General features: G+C 39.7%; 1 protein-coding gene across 3 annotated transcripts in view; it reads left to right on the forward strand.

The window, feature by feature from the left end:
• LOC133404987 (cGMP-dependent 3',5'-cyclic phosphodiesterase) overlaps window positions 1–25,857 on the forward strand; it is a 144,108-nt gene that overhangs the window by 23,700 nt on the left and 94,551 nt on the right. For 2 of the 3 annotated variants that reach the window (XM_061681555.1, XM_061681554.1), the window contains exon 2: window positions 12,846–12,936. In XM_061681555.1, coding sequence (XP_061537539.1) covers window positions 12,846–12,936 — 91 coding nt within the window. Of the gene's footprint in view, window positions 1–12,483; window positions 12,630–12,845; window positions 12,937–25,857 lie in introns of those variants that run through there. The other variant, XM_061681556.1, reaches the window with a different exon arrangement.

The raw sequence follows: 25,857 nt of genomic DNA on the forward strand, positions 1-25,857 counted from the left end.
GTAGGTTGTGGCATTTAAATGAGGCTAAATTGCCCCGAATTGCCACAAATATGCCCTGCACCATTACTCCCCATCACCACCAGCCTGAATTTACTGCATTCATGGCAGGATGGAGCCATGCTTTCGCATTACACCAATTTACACCAAATTCTGACCTGACCATGCCCTTATCAGACCAGGTATCGTTTTTCAAGTCTTCTGTCCAGTTTCACAGAAACTCTAGCCTCCACTCCCTGTTCTTAGCTCAGAAAAGGTAGAATCAAACAGTCACATTCATTTAATTAATCTTGCGTTCTCTGAAGCTCGCTTCGAACATATGGATGATTGTATTTTCATGGTGTGACAAGTAGGAGTTATTTATAACGGTCTCCTTTATGTTTTTCACGTCCTGCCATCTTTAAATTCAGACTTTTATTCTATGCATCAAGGTCACAAAGATAAATATGAGACATCGAAATTTATTTTTGAAAAATGGCAAACGAAAAACGAGGGAAAGTAAAAGCAAAGCAAGGCAAAGGGGAATTTGAATTGAATGGGCGGAGAGAGGGCTTTTCGATGAAAGGAGAAGGAGAATGTTATCATCACGTTGCCATGGCAGCAGTCGGTCTCTAGTACTGGATTCCTCATTTGTTGATTACAGACAGATAATGGGGAAATAAATGAAAGAGTGCACGTAGAGTGCAAAGGCTGAACATTTGTGGCTCATTGATGCATGCTAGGAAATGTTTGCATCAGTGCATGCTTTGTTTGTGTGTGTTTACGAGTGTAATTACTGTCACTCTTCCTGTCACTCTAAATACATCCCTATTGTGATGATAATAACATCGCCTTGCGAGTGTTCCAATCATTGATGTGAATACCTCGAGACTTTGCGTGTGTGTCTTAACGGTGTGTTTTGCAGGAAGCAGGTGTTGATCCGGAGGCAGGGGAATGTAATATAGGAGGTCACAAGAGTCACTCACAAATCATTTTGCCACTGTCACAACACATATTTGAGAAACATTGCCAGTAGATGGAAACCGTGTTTACAATGAAGAATGGAAGGCACGCAGGTTACAGCTGGAGGGGTGAGAATCAAAAGTGATAGAGAGAGGGAAGATTTCACGAGCTGACTGTACACACGCGTGCGTGCGCACGCAGACCCGCACGCGCTCACACACACTGGACCTGCATTCTCACACTCCTCCACTAGCTTTGTCACACTTTGTCATTAGTAGACGCTCAGGGCAATACGGAGGGCCAGGCTGCAGTAATCGTGAGATAAAAACGTTCGATCGTGGAGGGGTTTCGGTTTTTGTTTTTTTCCCCCTTTAATCTCTCTACTCTAGAGGATTTGAGATGTACTATCACAATACAATCTGTGCATTGGCAAGTAAAAGACTGCCATTATCCAGTGCAGTCCACTGAAAAAAACTAAATACTCTACTGCAAACGTAGATGTTTTGAATTACATTTTTTTTCTTGTCTTATTTCTGTGCTCTGCGACTGACTGGCAACCAGTCCAGGGTGTAGACCGCCTCTGGGAAGGCAGGTGGGATAGGCTCTCACTCACCCTTGACTTTAGTGAGGAAAAACTGTAGAGGAAATAGATGGATGCTATTGCTTCATCCAACAAAAAAGTTGTTGGCCCAGTTAAAGGAGGAGAATTGCCACAGGCTGTTCCAAGTACAGTACATAATAAAAAAAGGAAAATAAGGCTGTCTCACAGACGGACAAAAGTTTTGGTTCAGTTAGTCTTGTCTCTGCAAAAATAGGAAGGAATTATGGCAAACGATGTAGCAGAACTAATAAGCTTTATTACTTCTTCAGATTATCCTGAAACCTTTATTAACTGTTTCTGTTTGTCTTTGTAAAAAAACAAAACAACAACTGTCATCTAAGTGTAAAACTATATTTTTAGTATTTTGTGCTCACACTTCAATTTTATGACAAGTTACGAACGTGGTAATGAACATACAGGTGGAGAGGTGATAAAGAATGTCCGTATATGGTCAATTTCGTGATATTGTACTGAACAGCCAGGACAGACATTCGCATTCGGCTAGGTCGCTATTTCCCTTTCCACTTCTATGGCTGCCACCCTTCTGTTGTAGCAGTACAACAACAACACAAGTTGTATTTAACATTGAGGGAAAATACATTTGCATTGAATCTTTTAGAATGCTTATTCAGACTTATTTAATTTTTCTGTGCACTACATTTGAAGTGATTACGACTGGGGTCTACCATGCTACTGTATTTTAATAGTGGTCATTATGGTGGTACAGTACTCGGGGAACCAAGTTTTTGAGGTGGTTCTCGGTGAAAAACATTTGCGAACCACTGCATAAAGGCAAAGGCAATTCAAAACTCTTTTCTCTTGTATGCAACTTTTTTGTTTGTTGTATTTATTATCTGTTTGTTGAACAGTACAGGGAAACGCATGCAAGTCATTCTTCCAGTTTTTAAAGCTTTGGAGAACTAAACTCAACGTTTTCATGCATTTGTGCATGAAAACATAAAAACAACAAAAAAAACATCCGCAGTTCATAAACACAAATGTCATTAAGATTCACCCAAGAGCAAATAGCAGCAGACTGAAAATAGAAAGAAAGACATCATGCTCGTTCACTAAGGATTCTATAAATCTGGCCTAGTTAGCTTCAGTCTCTCAGTGGATTAGACCACCCTCTCACTTGTACAGTATTTTCCCGTTTTCTTTCTTTTTCAGCCTGTTTTTTTGTTAGTTTTTTGGGAGGGTTGGGGGAACAGATACGGTGTTTCATGCTTTCCCTTTTTTAGGCCAGCGTCTCTCTTTGATATTGAAACAATATGCTCATTGGTAATCCTTACAGTGATTTATCCATCCGCCCATCCGTTCGCCAGCCCGTCCGGCCGTCCGTCTTCTATACTGCTTTTTTAGTTTGTGTAAAATAGGCAGAGATGGAACTTGTATGTCTTTGAAGGTTGTGTTTGGAGGTGGACTCATGTCAGAATTGATGTGGCGCATCCAAATGAGTCATTGCCGAAGTTGCCCTTCGTTTTTGCTCTCTGCTCATTGTAATGTTATCCTAACCCACAAGGGCAATGTCAATAAAATTCCAAAAGAGTAACTTTTTTGTTTTTTTCGTTTTGTGTGGTTCAGGGATCACAAGGACTGGCGCATGTGCACCTGACATAAATTTAAATGAGAAGGAAGTCTCACTGCTACTGCAGATGTGATGAATGACAAGTACTCAGGTGCTTTGCGATATTGGATTGAGAAATTTTTATTTCCTTTTCAGTTGTAGGCTTTCATCATTTTCAGTCACACCATTAGTGGATCATGTATGTGTGTTGTATACGGCTGTATGTATGTATGTATGTATGTATGTATGTAACACACCGATTTTCCCAGCTTTTTTAAATTGAAATTTATGCAGTTCAATTTCTCATTTTACTCTGAAATGAAAGCACAGAACAGATTCAAGTTACAAAAGAAATTATGGAATCAAGCTTCCAACAAAAATGTATTCCAAAACAACCCGGGAACGCTCAGAGTGATGCATAGACCAATAGTGGCCACAAACATGTTGGCATGAAATATACTTTAAAATATCCATGCATCCATCCATCCATTTTCTGAGCCACTTAACCTCACAGGGGTCGCGGGAGTGCTGGAGCCTATCCCAGCTATCTTCGGGCAGGAGGCGGGGTACACCCTCAACTGGTTGCCAGCCAATCGCAGGGCATACTTTAAAATAACCAAACATGTTATCATGCAATCATACAATAAAGGGTTTTTAATTTGTGCTATCATTACTAAAAGAATGTAAAGGCATGGTATCTCTGTATGGCGTGTAATTTTGGATATGTACAGTAGGAGGCACTCTGACAGCAGTGCTGATTTTTTTTCTTGTCATGGATTCTGCACAACACACGCATACACACGCACACGCGCACGCACACGCACACGGTCGGGTAATTGAGTGGAAATGTTGAAAGGACAGAGAAAAGATATGGTGGAAATAATTGAAGGAAGGAACGCAGGAAGGAAAAGTGTGAAAACAGGAAAGAAGAAGTCAGAGATGACCGAGGTCAAATTCGCCTGACTGGTCTGTTCATGCTGCTATATGGATAAGATTTAAGTGCAGCATGAGGGCGCGTGTGTGTGTGTTTGCATTTGTCATCCATGTCACGCCATGTTGTGTGGGCGTGCGTGTTGTCTCACCCGTAATTGCCATTGTGTGTCTGTGTGTTGACCTGTTGACTGTGAGCCTGCGTCACAGCTTGGAAGGACTTTCTGTCTATGTGCCGCCTTCTAACTAATGAGCCGGCCATGTACCTCATGTCAGTACACACGTTTTTCTGTGGTCGCTTCCCTCTCTAATCCCTCCCACTGCTTGTCAGCCTGGCCACACATTAATGCCTTTTCAACACTGTGTTGTTTCTCTCATCAACACAAATAGGCCTACTCATAGTAAATGCTAATGTAATCAGCCGGCAGCACCCCGTTGTATAGTTTTGTTTTTCTCCGATCCATTGCAATTAACCTGTTGATACTTCAGCTGACCTATGGGATTTTTAGGTCGACATCATTTCGGGACATGATGAAATACAACTCCCCGTGTCCATTACATTTGGCTCTTAGGTTCCTTCACCATGAGTCAAGAAAGATCAATCAAAGCTGTTTGTTTTCCATCAGGCTACTACATAAACAGGTTTAAAGGTAATTGTCAACTACCTTTCAAGTAGTTTTACCCATTGTAGTACCATATGGTAAATGGTATATAATATTTTATATATGTATATATATATATATATATATATATATATATATATATATATATATATATATATATATCACACACATATATAACCGCTTATCCTCACAAGGTTTGCCCACTTATCTTTGGGGCGAGAGGCAGGGTACACCCAGAACTGGTCACCAGGCAATCGCAGGGCACATATAACCAAACAACCGTTCGCTCTCACAGCCACACCTACGGGCAATTTAGTGTTTTAGGCACTGTACCCATACTTAGAAACATAACAGGTGACACATCAGGATCCATGAAGTCGGTACTCTTTTGTTTATTTCCTTCAAAATATTCATTATTCTATCCTTTTGGGTTTCACTGTCCATGTCGAGATTTTGTAGAGCCTTCATTTTAGCAGCTGAGGCTGCTATTTTAGCATTGATTTCCAAAGTCTGCTTTTCTGGCTGCTGTTGAGGTGGAGGAGGAAGCTTGGGAGGATACTGAGGGCTACGGACTAGGGACCTCTTGCCCTCCAACCCATATACAAATGAGGACTCTAAACATATGATTCTACAGACCAGCAAGCACTTGATAGTCCAGAACAGATCCTTCATCATTGTATTGTTATTGTATTTTATATAATACATATATATATATATATATATATATATATATATATACATTTATTTTATATATATATAATTTTGTGTGTGTGTGTGTGTGTGTTAGTGTGCGTATGTTTGTTTTCTCTAATTGTTTGTCAGATACATTGCAGTCTGTCCAGGCCTTTTTTCTCTTTCCTTCCTGTTAAAAAGGGCGTGCCTCAAGGTTCCATATTAGGGCCACTGTTGTTCACAATTTATGTGAATATCTTTGTGATAATTAGCCTGATGTTCTGTTCCGTTTTTACGCTGATGATAGTCATTTTATGTTTTTTCATCATCTTTAAAATCACTTGAGTTGTTGTAATCACCCTTTGACACGGTTCAGATTTGTCTGGCTCGGCTTTGTTAGTGCTGAATGCAGATAAATCAAAGACCATGCTATTGTCAAATGGCAATCAGCTTCCTCCTCACCTTACGAGATTGGCAACTATTCATTAGGTTGAAATGTATATGGACACATATAAATACAATTATTAGGTTGTTTAAAGGGCAAAAGTAACCCCCCCTCCCCACACACACACACACACCCACACTCACACACGATTTTCCATGTGAACATGCAAATACTGGAAACTCAGTTTTAAGTCTCCATCAAGCAAAAAAATAAAAAAAATTGTGTGCCAACAAAATGCAAAAACACTAAATCTGCATTTAAAAACAAATATTATATATATATATATATATATATATATATATATATATATATATATATATATATATATATATATATATATAAACCCATATTGGTGCAGAAATTGCCTAAATCAAAAGTCTGAACATTGATTATTTGGTGGCACAGAAGAATGCTTGCTAGGTCTTGAAGTAAAATTTCCCATCTGAGAAGATGTTTTCCTTCCTGCTACTAATCTATTCATTCTTATCCACCATTTATACAAAGGTTCAAGGTTGCGCTTTGGTTTGTGTGGCTAAAGCGGTCTGAATGTGTGAGTGAGTTTGCATCATATTTGTGTGTCTGTGCGCGTGCGTGTGCGCCCACCAGGGTCAGTGCAATGCATTCACTGCTTCATTATGAAGCGGAAATTGTATCGAATAAATTGTTGCATGATTTTTGAAACTCAGAAAGATGTGGTACCATGGCAACTAATCTTAGTTGCTCTAACAGACATGCACATGAGCACACACGCACTTGTGCTGTTATTTAAAAAGTTACATCGCCTTTTGAAACATCTCCAGAGGCGTACATTTTGTTCAGTTTAACACGGGAAAATTGAAGAAAGAATAATAACATTGCCAGGCTTCTGGTTTCAATACAGATTTTCAATGTCATTTATCAAACACAAATTTTGTGGTGCAGTCATTAATATTTGGTAAATGGGTATCTTTTGCTTGGCCAAATTGGCCAAAAACTGTGGTCTATATTCAATATTAATTCTAAAATATTTTCATTATTATCATTGTTATTTTACAATGAATTCCATATCCAAAATGACTGATACAGGCATAATGATTATACAAATGTTCTCCATTTGCAGCTGATTCAAATGAATGCTCTGGCTCTCAGCATGTTTGAATGACACTTTAGATTTGTGGAAAAGATTGTTTCCTTAGAATTTTCTGTTGTGATCAGGGGGAGATGAATGATTAAATTAAAAATGTGAATAAGTCAAAACAACTTCTTCACCACCCTGCCTTAACGTTATTGTGGAAGTGCCACAATATGCATCAATATCAGTTATTTACTGTATTATGGTAGAGCCCTAAATAAAAAATAAAAAACACTAAAAGTTTGATCATAATTTGGGGACTTAACTGTATGTGAAAATAAACTCCCACTACCCACAAAAAAAAGTAACGCATAAATATTCTGCCTGCACTCGACAAGCTGTCTGTTGCCCACAACTGCAGTAACAAGGTCATTTTACGTCAGAAAGACGACAAAGATTTAGTGTGACGAGGAGGAAGTTGATTTTTGTTTTTTTTCTACATGTTTCTGCCCCTGCATGACTCTTCTCCAGCTATGATTTTTCACTTGACGTCAAAAGCAGCTTTGTTGCCGCAGTGTTTCCATTTTCTTCGACACTATTTTTGCTAACTCCCGCTTCCCCTCGCCAACTGGCTTTCTTTGCCTTCATCTTGTGATCTGTAACGTCTTTACCTTTTTTTCCCCCGTGTTGGGAGTTTCCACAGAGCTCCTTCCACTACATGTTTGTGCACATCTTTTACTTCTTTTGGCGCCTCCTATTGATGTAAACTGTGACATCTATAAGCTTTTTAGCTAAGTATGCCATTTTCAGAGGCTTCACCCACTAGCAGGGTCTAGTCCCCCGACTTACAACCTTCAGCATCTCATTATAAGCTTTACCATCTTTCTCTCCTGTCTCTATCCTTGCCAAGCAATCTTTATTTCACTCCGTCCTTTCCGTTTTTATTGCTAATTCCTTTCACTGCCCAGATTTGACATGGGCAGCAATGACCAAATACCTGAAAGGAAGTGTGTGTGCGTGCGTGCGTGTGTGCGCTTCACGTACAGTATGTCATGTTCGTGTTGAGTAGCACATCAGGAAGGAAGCAGCTGCAGCTCCTTCGGAGAGGAAGAGTCGAGGGGGATCTTTCGTAATCCAACACAATCACGTCTCCATACTTTCAGGTGTATTAAGATCATCATACACTGTAGGTTTTGATTATGCCTATTGTAAAGACACTTTTTTAAAAGGAAACTGCAGAGACAACTGTAACTTGCAACCACTTCAGTCCTGACATTCACGGCATCCGTTACCATTAAGTGTTAATAGCTTTTTAGAGTCTGAGTTGCTTTATAAACTAGAACTCAACTGTGACCAATGTAGTTACTGCCAATTTGGTTTTGTTTTTTTCGTACGTTCAAATTCACTTTGTTAGACTACCTTTAGGCAACAGCTGCGAAATCTAAACTTATCGACAGGGAAGTCTTTACGAAGTACAGCTACGGACATGATGTATGTTTTTTTTTTAAAACTACTCTGCGAACAACCGAGTAAGAAACCGATTGGTAACGCCAACCATGATTATATTTTACATCCTGGCAATGTAAATGCTTTTCCAACACATTAAATATTATATAAAGTACAGGGGGTCCTCAGTTTATGACTGACGTTACAACGACGTAATCCGTTTTTTTATATAAGGTACTCCAACGTCCTCCCACAGTCCGCAAACGTTTACAATATGTAAGGCTCGTAGAATTTAAATGGTTGTCTGTCTTTAAATGTCAGCCCTATGATTGGCTAGTGATCTGCCCACGGTGTACCCGCTAGTCACGCTAATTACGAATTTCTATGAGAACGTAAAAACAGGAAAAGCTTTGCCTACACATGGTATTGTTGTCTTTTCACGCAGAACTGTAAAAATGACAAAATGTGTAATATGTATGCCAGAGGAGTAGTTGCCAGCAATATCACTTTGTTAAAAAACAGTCTTGTCTTGTCTTGCTGGGTCTTATTCAAAACTTTCTTACCTCTTGTCATCTGTTATGTAAATGTAGACTTTGACGTACATAATGAACGCTTTTGCCCGCACTACCAATGCTGTATGCTTTATTTCTTTACAGTTAAAAACACGTAGTGTAAACAGCCCCTATGTCATCTGGCATACGTTCCTACTTTCCTGAAGAGAATAAACAATAGCAAAATGTTTGAATAGGCAAATATTGTATGTGTCTTCTGTAATTCAAGTACTTTGCCAGTGATTTAAAGCTCTGAGAGCCAAACCTGACCTGGACCAGGTTGACATCACAGTGGTGTGATCAAATTACACATCCAGCTCAGCATACGTCCATTTTGCTGCGAGAAGCCTGTGTAATCGCTTGTCACGTTATATTTTGTAATGTCTTAATTGGCTGCCTAATTAAGACTGAAAGTTTTTATTGGACCTGCTCAACAAAGAAACTCCTCACTGTCCGTAGAAAGAAGGAAAAATTGCAGAGGGAATGTTTAACTACTGACATCACAATAATATTGCATTAACACATTCACACCCTAGTGAATGGAATCTCCTTTTAGATCAGTACAGTGTCACTTTCATGATAATGTCGCTCGAGTCACTAAAACCTTCCCCCCGCAATCCTTACCTGCCACCGCACTCGTTTTGTGTGTTATTCCACAATAATAGGTCATTCATTCAGTCATTTTCATACTTCCTCGTACTTGTCTGATCACACCCCGCTGGTTGCAGAAACTGCTGCTGACTGAACAAACGCAATTTGCTTTTCACTTTGGTTCACCGTTAACAGATATGTTTAACATATCAACTACGGCGATGTCTGTACGAGTTCTATTCTTGCTTTACTGTGCTTCGAGCCCGTCCGTCTCAGAGTTGGCAACTCTTCTATGCTTTTGACATGACCGCGTAAGACGCGTATGTCTATGTGCAGGGTGTGTCATTGTTGCTTTCCTGTTGTTTTACTCCTTGTCTTGTTGAAGGAAATAGATTTGCAACAGCAAGGTAAAGCCTAACTCTGCAGCAGGTTGCATACTGTACACTTTGCTGATTGTATTTTTCCGAAGATCTTTAGTTTGGATAGGCCATAGATTATTATTATGATTATTATGATTATTATGATTATTTTTGTTTCTAGTAGTAACAGCAGAGTGCAATATTTTGACCTCCGTATCCACAGAACTCCTTATTTATGTCCATGATCCAAAACATTGCAGACCTTACTCTCCCCATTGTACTTCTGCCCATTTACAGCAGTAGCGTCTTCCCAGATGCGCATTTCTCATCCGTCTGAATGCACTTCTGTCGCAGCCACCTGAACGTGGGCTCCACTCTCCTATTTCAGAGGAGGCTTTCTTAAGATTTGTCTTTCTTGCCAATGAGTTGATGAGTTTCAATTCAAGCATACATGCGCAGGCCTGTGTTTGACAAATTTAGAATAGAATACAGTAGAACCTCTGAGGTTGACCACATTCCGCTCCTTGACGCGGGTTGACCACTTATTTGTATTCAGAAATGATTTTCCCATCGAAAATATCTGTCTGTCCGTTTTCTAAACTGCTTATCTTCGGTTGTGAAACAACATATACTGTATGCAAAAACCTAAAACTCAAAATGTTTATTCCACTGAAATTTACATGCGTAATAATTTAGAACACGGGGTATAAATGCAACGAAATACTTTATTTCGACAAGGCCTTTTCCAAAAGAACTGATTGTGCTGGTGATGAGACAAACAGTGGTGTGACTGTGAGCGCATGAGGCTGCTTTTAATATAGCTCCACCATTATGTAGATTAGCCCTTTTTCCCCTGAGTGCACCTTCACCATTTAGTGCTTTCAATCACGCAAATGCACACACACACGCACACACAGACACACACACACACACACACACACAAATGTTTGTACCTATGCAATTTCAATTATTTTTTTGTGTGTGCCACTGGTGACAAACACACATTTGTGACGACGTGTTGATTTAGAGCAACTAATCACACATGTGCTTATGCACGCCCAGTCCACCCCCTAACACATATGCAGACAACAGACCGAGGTTAATCACTGTTTTTCAGGTCCATGCTAAATATGGTCCAATGCACTCTGGTTATATGCGTTGCGAGTCAGTGACTGAGTGACTGAGGGAGTGCTGGGTGGGATTGGGTGTTGATTGTATTTGAGCAACAATACTCAGCCTGCTGCGTTAATGGAAAACTTGTGATCAATACAAAACCGCTCAGCATTTAAGTCCCGAGTGAGTGTGTTTAAAGGTCCCGACAGATGAAGATGGACTTGCAGTCCGTCTTTATACAGGCCTCCTCCTGCTTCAGAGCTGCGTGTGTTTGTGCAAGCAGGCACGCGCTCTTATCAGGGGTAGACGTAGTGCAGATTTGATACAATGAACCAAGTGCAACACTGATTAGCTTTCTATTTATCTTGCTGCTTGGATCCAACACTTGGCAAAACAGGCTGCTGTCCTGGAAAAGCATTTCAGAAAGAAGTAGTCACAGTTAACACTCTCACCTTAACGTCAGAATGCAACGCCAGGATCGGGAATCGTTGCAATCTGTAGTCCTTGTAGGAATTAAAGAGAAAAAGTAGAAATAAAAATGTCTCTGAAAACTGTGGCTAAGCTGAGAAATGAGGGAATCTGTAGTGGTTTGCATATGCAGGCTCATTTCCTGACCAATGCCCCATTTACAATTGCCCTGCAAAATCAGCAATCAGCAATCAGCAGGGTGCAGTCCGCTTCTCACCTTATATAAACTGGAAATGACTCCAGATCTCCCTGCAAGCCTGAACAGGATAAGCAGGATAGAAAAGAAATGCATTCATTCTGGCGATAGGCTTATCAGGCTTATTTTACACCGCAGGTGTATGTGCTCAATGTAGCGCCAATATGCAATTGTTTTGACTTCTACTTTCCAGTGCTTCACTGTGCTTGCATTTACACCACATGCAGATCAACAACTGCCTACCAGCACGGAAACGAAGACAATACAGACAGTGAAAACATGGAGGTGATCAAACATAATATTAAACATGAGATAAATTAGCTTGGCCTAGAGTGCCTGTGTTGGTAGACGTGCACATGTGTATACGCTTGCTTTGACAGCGTAATAGTCAATCGGTCTGCTTGCACTGTGATTCCATATCTGATTCATATCTGAATTTTATCCACATATGATAAGGTCTTTATCTTATGAATGTCATCAGTTTTCCTGTGTGTGTGTTTTTTTTATCCTCTTACACTCTCATGATGCACATCAGAACTGGGTCACATGGGGGGGGGGGAATGGAATTGTGTCAGTTGAAGCATGCCATGTGAGCCGGGCCTTCGACTATTATCATATTATTCTGTTGCTATTACATTACTAATCCTTACTAATAAACATACTAATCACCAGTTCCATCGGGTTAATAGAATATTAAACAGCCTGTTGGATTTCCGTGGAATAGTAATGGACAGAAAGGCTTTTCCTTCATGACATTGTTGCCAGTGCATTTGTGCTTGTGCGTAGCCTGCTGGAAAAACAACAAGAAAAGTGAAACACAGGGAAGGTTGATGGAGGCAGTAAGACCCTGAGGATGAGTAGAGAGCGACACGGTGGGAGGAGGAGAGAGGAGGAGAAAGCGCGATCACTGAGCTCTGCGAGCCGCAGCTCGTGGTGTCAGTGTACCAGCGTGTGTCCCAGCCCGCCTGCTGCCGCGAGTCTGTGCATCACCGATGTGTGTGTGACTCCGGCGCTCTCTCTGCGTCCGACAGGTGGAGATGACATGAACGCGTTCGAGAGGAAGAAAGGAAAGGACCTGTAAGGGTTTAACACACCTACCTTTTACCTCGCGTTCCCCCGCACATTTGCTGAAATTCCAGCATTCCTCAGCTCAGAACTTACTAGATAAGTGTGTGTGCGAGATGTTCTTACAGCATCTTATCATCCAGACTGTAAACGCTGACTCCTTGTGTGCACAGCAAACACACAAAAATAGAAATGTGTCCTGACTTTTTTCTTTTCTGATGCCTGCAGACGAGGTCAGCAAGTGTTACTGCGTCCGGAGGAGAGTTCGGCTCCGAGCCTGACAAGCAGACAGTCCACCACGTTTTCTGAACAAGTCCAGGTAAGAGCGGAGTCTTCCTCGCATGTCTTGCGGCCGCATGACTCGTATGTGTCAAAACAGGAACTCAAACAGGATGCTAAAATGCTTGCCACCCCTCTTCTCTCTTCCCTTAATTGTCATCACCTTTATCCAATCTGTCACAAGCACAGGTAGATGAGGACACTCTGCTTTATGAAATCTGTCTCAATGTGACACACACACACACACACACAGACACACAGACACACAAACACACACTGTTCATATGTGGAAGGCAAAACTTTTTTCTCCGTGGAAGGTAAGTTGGTTCTCGTTTGGTTGCAGCCTTCTTGTTCCCGTTATTATTGAACTGGTTGGATTGTTATCACTTGTTGTGTGTGGATTTGCGTGTGCGTGTTGGGGCCTGGGGGCCAGCTGTAAGGCGGCAGATAAAACTCATTCGTGACAAAACGCTCAGAAAGATGAGAGGGAGGAAATTACAACGAGTGAGCATTTGCTTGAGTGTCGGGTATGGAGTAATGTTACCATTTGTGTATGTTGGGATGTCTGCGATATGGTGTGCGTGCGTGTGTTTGTGTCGATCCAAACTGTCAGTTCAAATCACAGGAAGGAATACAGCTTCTGTTTTTTTTCTGTTACTTCTTTTGTGCGTGTGGCCGATATGTGCCGTACAAGCATAAGCATTCAATTTAAAATGACTTCTCTTTTCGTCTTCCCAGCCCCACCCCTTCCCCTCCACACTCACGCACACAAACACACGCACACACACAAAACCAGACACACACATTTTAGCAAGCACCATAAGCATGATGATTGTGTTTGGTATCAGCGTATGCAACAAGTGCGCTTTTGCGCCTGTATGCCAAATTAAAAGACGCTTCAATGAAAATTGATGGGCTGCTCCGTTCGGATGAAGTTACCTGTATGGATGCGCACTCTGTGACATGTACAACGCTTTGTTCGCAAACACAAACACAGGAGAGATCCTACAGTACACGATTGGTACAGTGCGGAACTTTAGGGGTGTTCTGTGTATTGCAACACATTTACCTTCTCCCTCTGTTGCTGCTCTCCTGTAAAGTTACTTTGGCTCCGTATTTATTTGCTATACTTAACCTTTAGTTGTGCAGCCAAGTGCACTTGCGTGTGAGGTATGTGCGTGATGTTGCTATCTGTGGTTACTGTGCTGTCGTGAGTCAGGCTTCCACATGCATTTATCCGCAGCCAGGCTATGACGCTTCAAACCTTGTTTAACAGCATTCCGGTTTTGGCTCATTGCTAAGGTGTCACCATGATGTGAAATCTTTTTAAGCGCCTGCCGATTCACGTGCAGCGCCACCTGTTGGTGTTGCCCGAGTGAGTTACACGCGCTTAGGTCTCTGACGTGCGTAGTGACGGATTGCTACTTGTCTTCTTTGGCCTCCTGACAATTATTGCAGTCATATCATTTCAACACAAGTGATAATGGCAAAAATGTGTGTGACCGTTGATCAGTGGTGCATTGGCGCGTGTTAAGGTTTTGGCAGTTTGGGTTTTTGACAAATTCCTTGTGCGTTTTTGACATACTTGGCAAGTAAAGATTCTGATTCTGTATATGTGTACAAATTTTGTGCGAGTACTTGAAGCAATGAGGCAGCAAAAGCAGCAGGTTAATCTCTTCTCAGCCCCTCAGCAGAACAGATGTGGGGATTAATTTGTCAGGGAATGATGTGGCGCTACATGCTTCTGTGTGAGCTGGAGGCTGAAATTCAGTAAGAAAAATGTTTGTATGTAGTTTACGATTGATAATATGGATTATATATTTTTTCGACTATATGAAGAGATGCTGATCAGAACAAATTGGTAACTTCGATTGATCAAGATTGAGTGTAAACTCAGAAAAAGTTGGATTTCCCGTGTGCAGGAGGTGGGTCAAATGAGCCGCTTGTTCTGGAAGGTTTTCTTGCACCGTTTACACTCGCTTGTGTTGTGATATTTGTTAGACGTAAGAAATCAAAAGTTGATGATGCAAGCAGGGTGCAAGCGAAGGATCTAATGATTGGCTGTCACTCGCCGCACCATATTATCAAGCGGCTGTGGCGAGGGAGCATGTTGCCAAACAAACTCATTTCAAATGTGCTTTCATAAGGATGTATTTAATGCATACAGAGGAAATTACCCAACATTCCATGAGCAAAGGCAACTATGGCTATAGATGTTTCTTCTGTTTTATATATATATATATATATATATATATATATATATATATATATATATATAATTATACTGACTTGACGTATTCTTATCTCATGTAGTTACAGAGAGGGCTTCCTTTCATGCTTAAAGCAAAACAAAAACATGGCCTGAATACTAACCATGAAAGGTTTATCAAAATCGAATGCATCTGTGTGTTCGTGTGTTCCATTGCACCAAAGATACTTTCTGGATGTGTGTCTGTGGGATGAAGTAACTATGCATGTTTCACTCATAATTTTACTTGGGTTTTGTCCGGGAATGTAAATCCAAAAATATTCGGATTTTCCGGAAAGTACGGAAAATGAGAAATTAAAATATCAGATGAAAAGTCTATTTATCCGATTACAAAGAAGTTAAGTTACGATGGAAAATCACTCTTGCCGCCATTCTTTTTTCTGCTGCTCCTCAATTAATTTTCATCTCACCCGAAAAATAATTTTTACTTTTCATTAAGGATTTCTCCCTCAGACAAAACAGTTAAAAGAAATCAAATAGTAGTAAATCCATAACTGGACATTTAATTTGCGCTCACATGCGCCTCCTCTGAGACAGTGCAGTCATATTTTATTCCCATTGCAAGCACCAGGAGGCTAATGTGCACCAGCGAACAGCACTAGAGCCCATTGTCGGCCTGAAGATTGAAATAAATGACCTCCAGTTGAAGCCTGACGGCCTACTGGAAGGAGGAAGCTCACTGCTGTACGGAATTGCAAACTTTTCAGCTACCTGTCCAATGAAGTGACTTTTAACAGAAATGTTGTCAAGCATTGCAAAGAAAACATGGATTTGGCTGATGTATTAACATTTACATTAGAAGCTCTGGCGTTTCAGGCTCAATAATGTAGGCAAGCAAAAATACCTGCGCATAAATGATGCACTTGTGTGAATGAAAAAGTGTAACAAGGAACATTATTTTGCATGGACCTGATTCTTATTCAAGTACGTATGCAGCATGTCTCAGTGGAGCTTATTGTTGCAAGAATTTAGTCGATCATACATTTTTAGTAGTATAGATTAGAAATTGGAACACTGTATTGCTGCTTTCAAATAATGCGGCAGTACAGGATTTCAAGGGTTGCATTCAGAATGGCTGGTTGTCCTATCTTGTTGAATGCAATCATTTATTTTTGGTTTGAGCGGCGTTCACTCAAATTACATATCTTGAAACAAATGCTGTAAAATTGCACATAACTGACACAAAGTGAAGTGATGACAACGGGCGCAGAAATGTGACCTTGATTAATAGTGGACGCAGTTGAGGAGAACGTGCAGCGACGCGACAGCTTTCAATCGATGGCCCACTGGATGCAAGCGTCGCTAGGACTTCGTGAAATGCACAGCACAGCGTTGTATATCACGTGTGAACCACATTCGTTTCCTCTTTTGAGTTGGGAAAAGCACAAAGGGGATATGTTCCATTCAACTGTGTATTAAAAAAAAAAAAACATACAGAAAAGTGTTAACAACACCAATTGTTAACACATTTCTGCATACAGTACGTGCGACAAGTTGAGTCAAGAAAATGTAAGGACTCGTTTGCATACCCGCACTGCCTCTTTGAAATGAAGGGGTTTACCCATTTGACAGTTTCACTATAAATGGTCCTCATCAGCACTCAGCAGCAATTGCAGTAAATTAGCACCCACTTGTGTATTGCACCCATTAGACCCCTTAGTCCAGAAAACGCAAGGTGGTGTGCATTCTAAGTTGTAAATAGAAACGCTAAAAACAAGAATAGCACTCAGTAGAGTCTAGCCTTCCACCACGGTTGTTAACAAAAATGGATTTTAAAAAATCATGGAGTGCTGTATTTGTGTTTGTCTGTGTGATCACACACAAAAACTGGGATCTCTACCCTGCTAACAGCCAGTTGACCTCTGGTTAAGGGTCAGAAGGTAGCATAAACAGACCCAGTAAGTGTGGCACATGGAGGTTGAAGAGACTGTACCATTTTATTTTTTTTAAACTTTCGACAAGGGCAACACTTCCCTTGTAACACAAACAGCAAAAATGTAAAATATAGTGTTTATTTATGGGTTTTTTTTTTTTCCAGTTCTGCTGCATTTGCAAGACTCTCTATGGCTGATTAGGTCCTACACATCCAGCAATGTGGCATTCTGTGCCGCAAGGTTCTAAACAATGAGAAGAAATGTACACAAGTAGACACCGGTGGCTTTGCTTTGCTTTGGTTTGAATCAACATAGTTTGATTAATCACCACCGACATAAGGGCACCTTCACGTCACAGCAACCCTTTAAGAATATTATTAGTATGTCAGGGTTTGTGTTTTGTCTTTCATAAATGGACTATATTCAGCGATATGTTTTTCTCTGTCCTGCTATATATGCAGCTCAAAATACAATGGATATACAGTATATTAGTGTTGGCTTTTGTGTGCTCATTTCATTTCAAGACAATGCAAATAACCATGACACATTTTATGCTTCCCTGCTTATATACATTCAATGAATGAGAGGCATGCTAAAAAAAAAAAAAAAAAGAAACACACGCAGACGAGCAGCTCAAATGAAATGGTTCCGAACAGAGTTATTCAGGATATGTTATTTGCTGCACCTAAAACACATTGGATAATTTCACCTGCGCTTTTATAAATTCACCTTCTTACTTTTATATCATAACGTTGAAAAGTCTATATAGACTAATTGTATATTGGCAAATTATTTTCCAAAAATAGAAGATAATTGGCAAAGGAGTTCACAGATTCTTAAACAGAGAGCAGTTCGAGTCACGCGATTTCAAAATCTTTGATGTGTGGTTGTGGTCTATTTAACAATATAATACAGTTGTTGTTGTTTTTTTAAGTCCACTGTAGCCAAGGCTCGTGTATAGAACTGATGTGGGTGGCCTTCCCACACTCTTTAAATAAAGAGTAGATGTTCTTCACTTCACCAAGGCCAACTCAGCAGTGTAGTGGCAGAATGAGCAATACAGTATCTATCCATCTATTCAGCCATCCATATCTCTGTACACCCATCCTCGTGTAGTGTACACCATAAGTTAGAGGTTAGTTTTAGGGCTATTATCTCACTGCTCCATTACATTTTCTGTCCTTCTTTTGTAATAACAGAAAATTACCGAATATGGAATAGAGGGTAGAAGGGAAGACAGAGAACAAAATAACTGGGGAAGTGGTTGAAAAGAACCTCAAGAGAGGTTGATTTCAATGTGTGATTTCCCCTGTGGATTGTACTAAAGAAGAGGTGTGTTTCCTTTTTTTTTTTTTTGTCCAAACTCACCCTGCGTTCAACCATACTGTAGTTTAATCCACACACTGTGCCACCTGAGAGTATTGACCATTGCTTTGTTAATACGCTTGGGGGATAAAACTCTTTACAGTGCTGTACTGTATATGTGTTTTAAGTTTTCTGCTCTTTTGATAGTCATTGGTTGTCCTGCTCACTAGCACCACTAACAAAGATGTCACTCAACCTAAATCTACACCAATGCTCTCAAACTCACACCTTAAATGTTCTATAGGCTGAGCGGTCAGCATCCCTCTGGTTTATATACCTTTTACTCTAAAAGCTCAGGAGTGCCAGTAGGGACATGTGCAGTAAGCGGCTTTTAGATGCCCCAGTGGACAAACTAGCAGTAAACTGGGAAAAGGGAAATTTGAGCCTCCATACAGCTGCATGTGCAGTCAATATGCAATCCTCTGTCATCTACGGCCCTATCGTGAACAAACACAGTTAAAACATAATGTGTTGATTCTATGTACACTGTTGCACCCACGCTACCGAAAGAAAGACATCCTTCATCTGTCGCATCTGTGAAGGCTCATCCTTCTTTAGAATACGTGCCAGCCAAAAGAAAAAGCTCAATTTAGTCAACATTCAAAAATGTCAACTTTTGAAGTGGAATCCCCCCCCCCCCCCCCCCCATAAAATTCTGTTTAGTTTCCATCTTGCACCACCTTTGGGGTGTATGTTCGCTGCATTTATGATATACTGTACCTTTCATATACCTCCCTCAAGAAGTAAAACATCAAAACTCCTTCAGTGTCTTACCATGTTTGGATTGTGACATTAAGTGACAAAAATATTTTTGGTGGTATTGTATTCATTCCTTAAGTTAAGACACATGGATCCTCTTTTGTCTCATTTTCACTCCTACTTTGTAAAATCACACCAGAAACATCCAAGTTTTCACTTGGCCAACTTTTAAGACTCTGAGAGAGATGCTACAAAAGATTTGAGGACTCACTGTCCAAGTCATGGTAAGGCTCTGGACTTCCTTCTCCCTCAGTGGAAACACACTTCTGATCAAGTCATTTTCTTCACATTAAGCAATTAAACCTCATTGGCTACATCCTTTTCTGCTCTTCCTCTTACTGTCATATTCATGTTTTTTTTTTTTTTTGCTTGGCAGACCGTTCTCATCCGTGCTTGTCAAGTAGATCTCAACGCCTGTTTAACATACCCTCAACATTCTGACAAAATTTGTAGTTTTTTTAAAACTCAAATAGATTAAACTAAACTAATGTTTATTGTATTTTAAGTTAAATTAAAGACATAAATATCTCCCTTCACTCTTGAAATGAGTTGATTACCTGAGAATAGATTCTGAAGGCTTTCTTTAAAAAAATGGTTGCATATATACATTCTTGACAAAATAAAGTCTGATTATACAAATACAGTAGTGTACTTGTTCTGGATGGTGTTCACATTTAAAATATTTACTATTTTAGTGTGCCTCCATGTTAACATGGGTATTTGAATTCATCCATTTTCTTTACCGCTTATCCTCACTAGGGTCGCGGGCTATTTGAATTCAACAGCCGTCAATGGCAGTGAATGAGTTGAGAGACATCTTTTACTGTGATAGTTGTTTTTTTTTTTTTTTTTTAGTCCGTGTAAACATACTGACTGGACCGAAAGCTGACATCAATTCAAACACAGTTCATTTGATCTTGACAGACATACGAAGTTGTTCATGTTTTTGTTGTCATTACTTGCATGATGCAACTTGACAGCTCATTGACAAAGAATTTCATCTTCTGTCTTCTCCATATTTAGCTTTCAAAATTGATTCTGTCAGCTTTTTTTCCATGTCCCTCCGCCTCCGACACAGTTATATTGTGATTTCCGTATGTGTGTTTTTATCCACTACGACAGATTCTCTAGAAGTCCTATAAAAGTGACATTAAGCACCCCTTTTGCAATGTGTGCTTTCAGTGGCCCGGTCAAAGTTTGGAGCTGCTGAGCCACTTGACAACTGTGTAGAGCAGAACGTGCGCCTAATGTGTCAATAAGCACCGCTTGCTTTCTCTGCTCTGTCCATCTGTTCATTCTGAGTCCTAGTTGAAGTCAACTAATCAAGAGCACAAGTGCAAGTTTATTCTAGACAAATATGTATTTAGATATATTTACTGTAGAAATATTACTATAGGAAAATGGCCAGGCTACCTAAAACATGTGTGGCTGGTTTGAAAATACAAACACGGCAAGGTTTATTTTCCCACTACAGCAAGATCTAGTGGGTCCATTTCCAACTTTCCCAAGTTGGTCTCAATCCAAGTCGACTGTAACACAAAATAATAACATAAATGATAGTGAACGGTAAGCAAACATATCAAATGATGCCATTGCTGGAAAATGATCACTTAATAAGCTTCTATCAGATTAATCTGATGTCCTTTCCTAAAATGCTCACAAACCGTATAGAGGCCTTATTTGTATGGCACCTGGGGATTGCTATTGCTGTATGACCATTTCCTATTTGAACAAAACACTCACTAGAGCCCATTGTCGGCCTGAAGATTGAAATAAATGACCTCCAGTTGAAGCCTGACGGCCTACTGGAAGGAGGAAGCTCACTGCTGTACGGAATTGCAAACTTTTCAGCTACCTGTCCAATGAAGTGACTTTTAACAGAAATGTTGTCAAGCATTGCAAAGAAAACATGGACTTGGCTGATGTATTAACATTTACATTAGAAGCTCTGGCGTTTCAGGCTCAATAATGTAGGCAAGCAAAAATACCTGCGCATAAATGATGCACTTGTGTGAATGAAAAAGTGTAACAAGGAACATTATTTTGCATGGACCTGATTCTTATTCAAGTACGTATGCAGCATGTCTCAGTGGAGCTTATTGTTGCAAGAATTTAGTCGATCATACATTTTTAGTAGTATAGATTAGAAATTGGAACACTGTATTGCTGCTTTCCAATAATGCGGCAGTACAGGATTTCAAGGGTTGCATTCAGAATGGCTGGTTGTCCTATCTTGTTGAATGCAATCATTTATTTTTGGTTTGAGCGGCGTTCACTCAAATTACATATCTTGAAACAAATGCTGTAAAATTGCACATAACTGACACAAAGTGAAGTGATGACAACGGGCGCAGAAATGTGACCTTGATTAATAGTGGACGCAGTTGAGGAGAACGTGCAGCGACGCGACAGCTTTCAATCGATGGCCCACTGGATGCAAGCGTCGCTAGGACTTCGTGAAATGCACAGCACAGCGTTGTATATCACGTGTGAACCACATTCGTTTCCTCTTTTGAGTTGGGAAAAGCACAAAGGGGATATGTTCCATTCAACTGTGTATTAAAAAAAAAAAAACATACAGAAAAGTGTTAACAACACCAATTGTTAACACATTTCTGCATACAGTACGTGCGACAAGTTGAGTCAAGAAAATGTAAGGACTCGTTTGCATACCCGCACTGCCTCTTTGAAATGAAGGGGTTTACCCATTTGACAGTTTCACTATAAATGGTCCTCATCAGCACTCAGCAGCAATTGCAGTAAATTAGCACCCACTTGTGTATTGCACCCATTAGACCCCTTAGTCCAGAAAACGCAAGGTGGTGTGCATTCTAAGTTGTAAATAGAAACGCTAAAAACAAGAATAGCACTCAGTAGAGTCTAGCCTTCCACCACGGTTGTTAACAAAAATGGATTTTAAAAAATCATGGAGTGCTGTATTTGTGTTTGTCTGTGTGATCACACACAAAAACTGGGATCTCTACCCTGCTAACAGCCAGTTGACCTCTGGTTAAGGGTCAGAAGGTAGCATAAACAGACCCAGTAAGTGTGGCACATGGAGGATGAAGAGACTGTACCATTTTATTTTTTTTAAACTTTCGACAAGGGCAACACTTCCCTTGTAACACAAACAGCAAAAATGTAAAATATAGTGTTTATTTATGGGGGGTTTTTTTTCCAGTTCTGCTGCATTTGCAAGACTCTCTATGGCTGATTAGGTCCTACACATCCAGCAATGTGGCATTCTGTGCCGCAAGGTTCTAAACAATGAGAAGAAATTTACACAAGTAGACACCGCTGGCTTCTCAGGTCAGAACTGAGAAAATCCATGAACGTATATGCAGACTTATACAGTATAGTCGATCAAGAAGAGAGCTAACACATGAAAGTGCCATCCTGACATACTGCAGTACTGTAATGTTTGTCATTGTCTGAAACTGAATACTACTAACATGCTGCCCAAATCTTGGAGTATTAAATTTCTATCAGATGTCAGCAATGTGATTGACCTAAAATATGTAGTGAGTGAAGAAGGGGCCTTTGTTTTTGGAGCATGTTCAAGATTAGTTCCACATTCTTGTCACACACTTCAACAGTGAACTTTTTGTGTATTCACTAATAACCAACATTAATGAAATGTCAGTACTGGTTCCTTGACAGTTAAAATGTCTTACATTTATTTGTAAAATAATTAAAATATACCATAACTGTCAATGGTCTGAGCTACACTTCAAAACAAAGTGAATATAGAGGATAATTCTAGAGACTGATGAAGACAAAAAAAAAATAAAAAATAAAAACCTTCAGTGGTTGTTGAGCTACACGGTTTAGTGATACTTAAAGAACAACATTCTTTTATGTTAAGAAGTCAAAATATACTTGTATGAGATTATCATTGTAGAGCAAATATATTAACAATAATTTGTGAGACATTTTGCATTTGTAGTTTTGTTCTTACTTTTAGCATTGATAACTAAAACAATTATGCTGTAACATTAATAAAATGCTAACTAGATACTTAGTCAATTGCAACATGTTCACAGTACCAACACTGAAAGATGGAGGAGGTTCTGTCATGTTCTGGGGATGCTTGCTACAACCAGCACAGGGTGTCTTGATTTTGTGTCGCGTACAATGAAATCTCAAGACTATCGAGGTCTTCTGGGGAGAAATGTTCTGACGAGTGTGAGAAATCTTGGTTGCAGCCATTGGTCATGGGACCTCAGAATGTATAATGACCCAAAATACACAGCTAAAAATATGAGCTTGCCTATAAATAAAACATTGGATTTTCTCAAGTCTCGTTTTATTGTATGTAAGGAGCTGGAACATGTAGTCGGGAGAAGGCAACTCTAGCAGTTTTCTCACAAAAAGTGGGCTGAAATACCTGTTGACAGTTGCCAATGTCTTATTGAGAGTTACAGAATTTTTTTGATTTCAGTGATTGCAACCTATAAAAGTTGTGAAAAAAAATTAAATAGGATTACTATTATTTTTGTCCAGGACAATTTCATTTAAAAAATATAATAATAAATAATTCTGTGTGTTTGTATTAAAAAAAAAATCTCACATTACCAAAAAAAAAAAAAAACACAAAAAGTATATACTGTACAGTACAGTGATGTAATGATGACGCCTCAATTTCCAAAATGTATTTACTCAGTGATAAATGTGGGCCTGCCATGTAATGCTGGAGCAGTTCATTGTTATACCTGAAACTATACGTCCCTGGCATAGCTAGATGAACAAAGATCTATTTTCAGGCAAATTAGAGAAATTGGTTAATTTCCAGCGGCACAGCACCCCTGGTCACAGTCTCGCACAGCAGATTTACACCCTGGCTGGGAATCACTGCACTAATGTGCCGTGACACAGTAGTTGGGAATTACTGATATAGTTGACAGGTATCAGATCAAAAAAAAAAAAAACACTTAATAGATGAAGAACTATGTTGTTTATGACAAAGCTGCCATGGTTGCATTTCCTCATTAAAGCACTGGATTGCTCCATGTTAAGCAGTGTCGATTACACTGAAAAGTATAACAAAGCAGTCAAGTGGTTAATTTCTTTTTTTTGTTTGTTTTGTTTTCATTCAAATTGTTGAAAACTTGTAGTTTGCGCGTTTCATGTGATGTCTATGTATTTTCTTTACTATCATTTAAATTTACAGTGGGGCACCGAACTGAAATGCTTTATTTTTCCCCCCACATTTTTTTTAATTAAATGCAGAGCTGCCAACCTATAGAAATTCACTTCCAGAAGAATTTATCCAAATTTGTCTGAATTTCCATATTTTCAAAATATAAATAGTAAAAACAAATAGTGTGCACCAAGCATGTTTTTTTTCTCTCTTTTTTTTTTTTTTTTTTTAAACAATGTCCTGTTTATTTCATAAAACTCATTTATAAAATTTTCATCACAGTGGCCGGACACAGCGCCATCCTCGCTGGTAATGTCGGCCGTTGGATTTTTCTCTCTGCCGTAACAATAGCCATAACAATCAGTCTGTGTTCAGTGATTTCTGTAGCAAAATAAGGGACGTTCCGTAACATTTGGCAGCCCCGTGAATGTCATTTGCGAATGCGGCAAGAATATTTAAGAAACTTTGTATTGCAGTAAGGTTATGGTTAGTTTAAAGTCATTTGTGTTTTTATACATGAATCTTTCCTTGACTGGACGTAACATTCAGCCCTCGAATCCGATGCACTATTGTCTGGAGAATATAGGCCAGGTCGACGGGACGAGCTGATTTCCAAAACATATATTTCTCTCAGATAAACCAGAATTACGCCATACAATTTTGTTAAATATCAATGGTAAGAGTCTGTGCCTTGTGAGAAGCTTGTATGAGCGTGTGAATGTGCATGAGCACTGAAACTTGCTGCCGTGTTTCTCAACTCAGTTAAGCTAACAAGCTAACATTTTGGCTAACACTAATAACGTTTGTTCCAGCATTCAAACATGGTTTACATGATAGAAAAATGTTCACGTTAAACTTTCAGGATACACTAAATGAATAATTTTCATTGAATCAGCGTTAAATATTAAATGTGACGGATTCCTTCAATTTCTGTTTAAGTTGCGTAGTGTTTTTTGTTTGGTTTTTGTTTTTTCAGTGTAGCTAAAGAGACAATGACCATGGATTAGCAACGAAAAGTTCCGTCCCCGGCCTTCTGCCCCCAGTATCAACTTCTTGCACCCTGTCCGTCTCGTTCTCCATCTGCAACACTGTGTAGATCGACTTTAATTCCCAGTCTCTTTTTTTTTTCCCAGTGTACATCGCTTCTCTAGGAAACCCACACAGTCAATTATATCCCTCTCATGAAGTGCTAATGTTAATGTTTACCCCTGACATTGACCAGCCAATCCCAGACAGGTGGCCATTGATTAATCCACAAATACTAGTGTCCCCTTGAGAAATTAGTTTAAGCACCATTACGCGGCACATAAAAAGCACATACTATATATACAGGCAGAGACGAACGGATGTAGAGGTCGGCTGCGGCCATGTTTACACATTAGATCTTAATAAAAAGGGAGGCAAGCACATAGCAAAGAGAAATGTCCTGTAATATAATAAGCAGAATTGCATTATTGTGTTTTATTTGCGTGTTCTTATTTTACGATGTTGACACAATCACATTTCCGGTTGCTATCAAAGCCTTTTAAACTTGTCAGCACCTGGCATTAGCAT

Source organism: Phycodurus eques, chromosome 7 (assembly GCF_024500275.1).
Source record: "Phycodurus eques isolate BA_2022a chromosome 7, UOR_Pequ_1.1, whole genome shotgun sequence".
In the NCBI taxonomy this organism is placed as follows: Eukaryota; Metazoa; Chordata; class Actinopteri; order Syngnathiformes; family Syngnathidae; genus Phycodurus; species Phycodurus eques.